This window comes from Cucumis sativus, chromosome 2, assembly GCF_000004075.3.
Source record: "Cucumis sativus cultivar 9930 chromosome 2, Cucumber_9930_V3, whole genome shotgun sequence".
In the NCBI taxonomy this organism is placed as follows: domain Eukaryota; kingdom Viridiplantae; phylum Streptophyta; class Magnoliopsida; order Cucurbitales; family Cucurbitaceae; genus Cucumis; species Cucumis sativus.
Genome location: NC_026656.2, coordinates 1,258,996 through 1,266,550, shown reverse-complemented (window position 1 = coordinate 1,266,550; position 7,555 = coordinate 1,258,996). Strand labels below are relative to the sequence as shown.

Genomic DNA, 7,555 nt, shown 5'->3' with positions numbered 1-7,555 from the left:
CCCAAATATTTGGAGAGACTATGCAACTCAACTCAAACCCAAAGGGAATGCAAAAGGTGGTGTGTGAAATAAAAGCAGAGGCAATGGTTTTCTGTATTGGTTTTTCATCTCACCAATTTACAAAGGCGGCTGCTTTTGCTAGTGGCCTTACATGAGGCTTGTTTTGAGCTAATCATAATGCATAGACTCATCTGGATCGTTCTCCTTAATTATTTTTAAGGTTCCACCTATTTAAACCAGCTCTAACTTTCTCAATGGAACATGTAAAAGAAAACTAATCACTCAGCCAATTGCAAAGAACATTGCATTCATCAAGACCTAATTCAATGACATCTCTATATGTTTAATCATAGAAACTAATTTTATAGTTTTATTTGAAGAGAAGCAGCTATTCTGCTGCTGCTATTGAACTACAAAATTATTATACCTCTACATAAGAATCTAAGCCAAAGCATGTTGTCCTGAAAGGCAGTGAGACTTTTCCTTCCCTACAGCAGCTTTGCTAACAGTTAACTGTACACTCTCCTGCCCGTCCCGGCACGCATCTCAGAGCTTACCTGTGCTACACGCAATGTGAAGTGTGAAAATCAGGTGCTGTTAACAAACCATCAATCAGATGCTTAAGCCTTTTGGCACTGGGTCCTGGCCTCAAATTGGTAGTGTTTGTTATGTCGTGTATACTTGAAGTACTGCTATTTTGAAACAAATTGAACCAGTCGCCAGGAAAATATCCATCAGAATTGCATCTCAGCAAGTCAGAGTCAATTTTGTCAAGGACTGGGTCACCGTGACCAAACTTTCGCCCGAAGGGTGCATTGCTATCCACCATATGCTGGAAGTCGTCAAGGTTGAGAAAGTGGGGATGTTGCTTCGGGGGATTGTCCCATGAGATGAAATGAAGGTCGTGGTTGACCGTGGTGTTGCGAAACTCATCGGCGTTGCAAATGACAGTGTGAAAATAGCCTTCAGGGGATGAGAGAAAGTTGGCATAATACATGAGGGCTACTCTTGGGAGATTGTCCCATCCCCACAAACAGTATTCCACGAAAGGGCGAGAGAGCATCATCCATGCAGAGCCTAAATGAAATTTGACTCAAGTCAGTCGGTGCCACAAACAAAACACCACAAAATTCAAATAAGCTCAGAGTTGGTAAACAGAACCTTTGTTGTTGTTTAATTACATGTATGTTAGTGTTTGGACTAGTTTACGCATACTCGAACTAATCTCACAAGATAACCCGCTTTGACTTTACAATATTTGGGTATTGAGAAAATCCGTAAGATACTAAATCTTAGATACGATCATCATGGATTGAAAACTCATTTCTTCTTCGCTGCCTTCATAAAGGTAAGACTCCCTATTTACCACTAGCTCAACCGATCATCCATTTATTTATTCCTTTCTCCTAAAAAGCATATCATTTTACTGTCCAGCTTAAAAATCCAACTCCTACCTATTTCAGGTAAGTTCAAGCATTTTTATATTACATATCAGTGGATGACGTATGTGAATAAAAGGTGTGTTTACGTGGGGTTTATTCTGAACAAGGAATGAGCATATGATCACGGAAGTTTAAAGAATAAAATGACTTAAATATACTTTCATCAAATTTTATTGTAGTTTAAAGGAGGTAGAGCTGCAGAATACCCGTTTTACCAGCATTATTCATTGAAGCCTTCTTTAATTTGATTGTTGTATATACTTGTTCATTTTCAACGGAATTAGTTTTCAAACAGAACAAGAAAGCAACAAATTTAAGAGAAAAAGAAGAGATGTTATGCACTTTGGAGACAGGGATGGGGTCACTCACCTGTGAACAATTTATATGCTGTTGGGATGCTCCGTTTTTCCGAAACCCAATAGACATCTGATTTATGAAGGCTATACAAACCCGGATCAATTATAACTGGTTTGGCTCTCTGGTACCTGAAATATCAAAAGATTTGACATTACATCTCAATATAAAAATTAACAAAACCTTGAGGTTCATTTGATAATAATTATCTTACCAGTCTCAATCTTTAAGATGTATGGCTGCTTTCCAACCAAAAACTAAAAATTGTAGTACTTGAAAATTTTGTTTTTTGAAAAAGTAGAAAACAAAATAAACAAGCTATTTGTCAACAATCTTATTTTTCAAACATAGAAAGTTATTTAAGGGAAAACAAATTTGTTAACAACTGAGAACTCAAACTACTCAATCGACAAAAACATAAAATCTATGTCAATGAAAGAGTGCATACTCCTTCCATCCAATGTCACTCGTATGCTCAATGAAGTTCAGATTTCTTGGAATGGGTATCAGAGTATGGAGCAGATCTGTGGTATAAAAGAAGAATACACAAAAAATTGCATTAGAAAACCAAATGTAAACTTTTCTTTCTTCAAGCTATACCAATCAGAAGTAAAAGTGCAGGGAGCTAGATTAAACGTCTCAATCAGACCAGATTTTAATTGCAAACATTGTACAAATGTCACAAATTGCAAGCAAATTTGGAAATAATGTGACAACCAATTGGGCAGTTATTGTAGATCTTTACCAGCTTTTTATTGTTCATTGGGGCTCAAATTAGGCAACCAAGGCCCCAAAGGAGCACCATAGTGGCAAAAGTTTGGGATATCCAAGAACATATACCTTGTTGTCTCTCGGATCTTGGGTGGGTAAAGCCTCCCAAGAACAGTTAGGGCGGGCCATGAACATAATGCAAGAAGTAGAACCCGTCCAATTTGCTAAAAGAAATGGAAAAGAAAAAAAATGAAACTCAAGAGCCTAGTCCAACTCCACTCTTCTTCGAAGTTCGAAGTTGGAACTGGTGAAAACAAGGAAAAATAGGAGAAGCAAATATGTCCAACTATGTATTTAATGATCTTTTTCTTTTCCGTCTTTGAACTATTTTCAATGGTTCTTAAATCTTTAAGTTTAAAGTGTTTATATGGATAACTACGAAGGAACTAAGAAGATTTCACATCTACACATCAATACAAATCCACTAATAGAAAAGGCGAAGACCAACTGCAATAGAACTTTCACACAACAAGAAAGGAGAAAGGCAGGTACCAAAAAGAGAAACAGACAGTTAATTTAATAGGTTGAAGAAATAAAAGTGCAGTTTAGGCCAATTCATTCAATTGCATAATTTTCTACACTGAAAAAGCAAATACTATGACGCATGGATTAGGGTTGTATAAGTCAAGGTCAACCTCAAGTTAATTCATATTTGACGTATAAAATCCAACCATCCTTCAGTATTAAATAAACTTTTACAAATATCATAAACAAAACAAAAGGTTATACAGAACCAGTGTCTAAATCTCATAACTCAAACACAAATCCAGACTTATGAATTTCATGCGTATTAAAAGTTAAAACCAAAACAGAGCATCCTCAAGAGCCTTTTTTTTTTTTTTTTGGATAAGAAACAATTTGCCCAAGAACCTTAAAATAGTATACTCCATACAAGTATGTATTGATCAAAATGGCAAGTCAGCTGAAAAACTTAGAATATGAACAACAGAACCAGAAAAAAAAGGTTGGAAAGCAACTAAGCCAAGAACATGACAAATACCCAAATTCGAATTCCCCACAACTCATTCAGAGAAGAAAACAATGATCAAATTCCAGCAACCACAAGTAACAACAATTTTAGAATATCAAGAGAAGATCGTGATATCGACAATAAATAAGAAGCAATCTAAAATAACATATAAAACGAACCAAAGTGCTAGAATTGAATCCCATAGTTTTGAAATTATACTAAATAGTTGACAAATACCATCTTGAGTGACCAGAGGATAATCAGAAGCGCTGAGATTAATAAACCAGTCCCAATCTCCACCGTCCTTCAACAGAATCGCCGCCGCGTGAAGTGTATTAGTAACCATCGTTGGCCCTCTATAAGTAACCAAATTAGCCCGCAATATCATCCTCACATTACCCACACTCCTAAAAAGTGGTTCATTGTTCACAAAATCAGCCAATTCCAGCCGCTCCGCCGCCGGAGCTTCCAAATCCAAATGCACCACGTAATGATTCCTCGGGTGGTACAGAGCCTTAAGAGCTCTCTTCAAGCTCTTCCCATCCCCGGTGGAGCCCGAGATCAAGTAAGCCAAACGAGGAACTGAGTCAGATGAAGTTTTCGAAACCGCGAGCTTCGATTCAACAAAACGGGGAATCCGATTTTTCATCAAATGGGTACGGTTGAATTGGGAAGAGGAGAAATGGGGTGAAATGAAAATGGAAACGAAAACGACCAAAGTGGTCAGAAGCAAAGAAAACACCAAAGGAATAAACCATTTCTTCTTCTTCTGCAACTTATTGTTCGTCTCCATTAACAAAGCTCAAATGAAGCAGCAAAAATGGATCAATGGCAGAAGAAGGAGGGAAGAACTGTACATGGGTCGGTAAGAACTTTGCAGAAAATGGGTTGTAGGGAATGATCTACGGCGGGAATAAGGCGGAACAACAATGAAGACCTGCAAGTAGATTAGTGGTTTGTGAGGTAATAATTACCATTAGTGGGCATATCACAGCAGAGGAAAAAGAGAGAACTGACAGGTAGAGAGAGAGAGAGAGAATTAAAGGCAGTATATTAGTGAATGTTTGGTTGGTTTTTAGATTCTTTCGCCATTTGGGTCAGACCTGAGAATTCATCTCCGCCATTTTTGGTTCCTCGTGGTTCGAGCTGAAATGGAGGCTAATAATTAAGGTAGATTTTGGTTTTGTTAATTTTTGGTTAACTATGGCCTTCTTTTAGTATATTTTATAATTACTAACACCTAATTACTAACAAACAAATCTTTTCTCTTTTCTCTTTTCTCTTCTCCTTTCTCTTTTCTCTTTTCTCACCTCAAAAATGTCATTTTTGTATAAATAAGAATAAAAAGTGTCAACCTTTTTCAAAAGATCAAAAATACAAATGGTTCATTTTTATCCATAAATATAACTCCCAATTTTTTCATTTTAAAAAAAATATATATGTTGTAAAATTATTTATGTTACAATATTTATGTGAGTTTCGTGATATAAACATAAATAATATTCTACTTTAGTTTATCGTGGAATTGTAATTATCACTATATTTCATAATAATTTATACAATTTACTCTTATTATTGTTATTATGGTCGTTGAAAACAATAAATATACATTCGTGTATAATAGAAAAGGTGTGAGTTAATGTGAGAACATTAAAGGCTAGATTGATTTGTTAGGTAAGCAATGTTAGATTGATTCTTCATATATGTTAAAATTAAAAGTTTCCTACCTGCTTTTTGTCGGCAACTTTTCCCCTCTCAAACTTTACACAAATCTTTTACCTATCATTTCACCTCTCTCTTGCTTTCATTTACATAATTGCAATGGGACTTATCTAACTTCGATTGAATGCAAGCATACTTAATTAATTAAAGTGTTTGTATATAACTAAAATCTAAAAAATATATTTTTTTTAATATATGTCAATAAAACCTAATTAATCTACAAGGGTAAACCGATATAGAAACACACTCTATTACTAAATCAGATGATTAAGGTATGCTATTTTAATTGGAGATGAAAACACATATATGCTTCAAAATGGGCTTCACTAGGTCCAATAGGCATTCAAACTAAGAGCAAAAGAGCCCGTGTTGAGTTTAGAATCCAAAGCCCAACAAAATTCCATCTCACAAATATTTCTCACATCAGAATGGGCTTCACTAGGTCCAATAAGGCATTCAAACGAAGAGCAAAAGAGCCCATTTGACTCGGCCCGTAACTGTCATTTTTCCCGGCCGAACTGATAGTCTGATCCTATGAGATTCTCGCCAAAATCCCTTCAGTTTCATCCTTTTCTTCGTCAACTTCCGTTTTTCAGTTTTCGATCTGAAATCTTCGCTTTGGTCGTCGGATAATGGGGAAGGGCGGAGCTATCTCCGAGAGTGTTCTCAAGAAAGTTCTCCTTTCTTATGCCTACGTCGCCATATGGATCTTCCTCAGCTTCTCCGTCATCGTCTACAACAAATTCATTCTAGATCAGAAGATGTACAATTGGCCTTTTCCGATCTCTCTCACTATGATCCATATGGCCTTCTGTTCCTCGATCGCTTACCTTCTCGTCAGCGTCTTCAAAGTTGTGGAGCCAGTTTCCATGTCCCGCGAGCTCTACTTCAAATCTGTGGTTCCGATCGGAGCTTTGTATTCGCTTTCCCTTTGGTTCTCTAATTCGGCGTATATCTATCTATCGGTTTCTTTTATACAGATGCTCAAGGCTTTGATGCCTGTCGCTGTGTACTCGATCGGAGTTTCGCTTAAGAAGGAGAAGTTTAAGTCTGATACAATGGCTAATATGATCTCGATCTCGCTTGGTGTTGCAGTTGCTGCGTATGGAGAGGCGAAATTCAATTCAAAGGGTGTTTCTTTGCAGCTGTTGGCGGTTGCGTTTGAGGCGACTCGATTGGTGATGATTCAGATTTTGTTGAATTCCAAGGGTATTTCGTTGAATCCCATCACGTCGCTTTACTATGTAGCTCCGTGTTGTTTGGTTTTCTTATCTGTACCATGGTTGATAATGGAGTACCCTTTGTTGAGGGATAATTCGAGCTTCCATTTGGATTTTGTGATTTTTGGTACCAATTCGTTCTGTGCTTTTGCGTTGAATCTTGCTGTGTTTTTACTTGTGGGAAAGACATCTGCTTTGACAATGAATGTTGCTGGAGTAGTGAAAGATTGGTTATTGATTGCATTCTCCTGGTCTGTGATTAAGGATACGGTGACACCCATTAATTTGTTTGGCTATGGGCTTGCCTTCCTAGGAGTAGCGTATTACAACCATTCAAAGTTGCAGGCACTCAAAGCCGCAGAAGGTCTGAAAAAGGCTCAGCAGGCAGACGAGGAAGCTGGTAGGTTGTTGGAGGAGAGAGAAGAAGGGAATGAAAGGAAGATTGATAATCAAAATTAGGCTACTGACAAACACGAGCTTTAACGAGGAGACGTGCAGAAGAGAACAGATTGGTGATGTTTAAAAGTAGCTGCAAGAATTGAATTCATATATCGGCTAAGTTTTGGAGTTTTGAGTTAGGTATGCGTTCTTAGATATATTATTTTTTTGGGTTCATCTATTTATTGTGGGGTTTATGGGGTTAATTTTTAGTTGCCTAATGTTGTAGTACAGAATCTATTTCTATGACTGGAGAATGAACTTTGTGGATGTTTATTGGACTGAGCTTCCAGGAGGAAGCTGTTTAGAATGTTTAACTAATATATCTACTGTTATTCATGTTCTTGTTTTGAATTTGTTTAGATAACCATTTCTAGCTGAACATTTCTACCCGAGACACGATGCTCATGTTTACTGTAATTTGCGAGGTTCTATTGCTCAGTTATGAGCTTATGTGTTTAGATCACACATGCCTACAAACAATATAATGTTCAAGGGAGGGGGGGAATTCAAACTCATCTCAGGGACATCTCACAATTATGTTGGTGTTCAGTTTTCTGCTACTTGAAAACAAGCTTTTATTTGCAAGTTTTGTTCTCATGCCTATTCCATTGTTAACTCCACGTTTTTTTTTCTTT

General features: G+C 37.0%; 2 protein-coding genes across 2 annotated transcripts; one reads left to right on the top strand and one right to left on the bottom strand.

The window, feature by feature from the left end:
- Positions 1–62: 62 nt before the first annotated feature.
- On the bottom strand, positions 63–4,674 carry LOC101221760 (beta-glucuronosyltransferase GlcAT14B). Its single transcript, XM_004139265.3, has 4 exons — positions 3,775–4,674; positions 2,245–2,320; positions 1,812–1,927; positions 63–1,077 (listed from the first exon to the last, which is right to left on the bottom strand). The coding sequence occupies exons 1-4, from the start codon at positions 4,328–4,330 to the stop codon at positions 563–565; spliced, it is 1,263 nt and encodes a 420-aa protein (XP_004139313.1). The 5' UTR covers positions 4,331–4,674; the 3' UTR covers positions 63–562.
- A 1,118-nt stretch (positions 4,675–5,792) lies between these two features.
- On the top strand, positions 5,793–7,267 carry LOC101221988 (probable sugar phosphate/phosphate translocator At2g25520). The gene has a single exon (XM_004139266.3). The coding sequence runs from the start codon at positions 5,892–5,894 to the stop codon at positions 6,936–6,938; it is 1,047 nt and encodes a 348-aa protein (XP_004139314.1). The 5' UTR covers positions 5,793–5,891; the 3' UTR covers positions 6,939–7,267.
- The last annotated feature ends 288 nt before the right edge of the window (positions 7,268–7,555 follow it).

Bases quoted from the DNA above. Each gene is read 5' to 3' on its own strand.
- LOC101221760 (XM_004139265.3), bottom strand. From the start codon at position 4,330: ATGGAGACGAACAATAAGTTGCAGAAGAAGAAGAAATGGTTTATTCCT. The intron at 1,928-2,244 runs GTATGCACTCTT...TTGATATTTCAG, and splicing joins AGTGACATTGGATGGAAGGA to GTACCAGAGAGCCAAACCAG. The intron at 1,078-1,811 runs GTGAGTGACCCC...AATTTCATTTAG, and splicing joins AGCATATAAATTGTTCACAG to GCTCTGCATGGATGATGCTC.
- LOC101221988 (XM_004139266.3), top strand. From the start codon at position 5,892: ATGGGGAAGGGCGGAGCTATCTCCGAGAGTGTTCTCAAGAAAGTTCTC.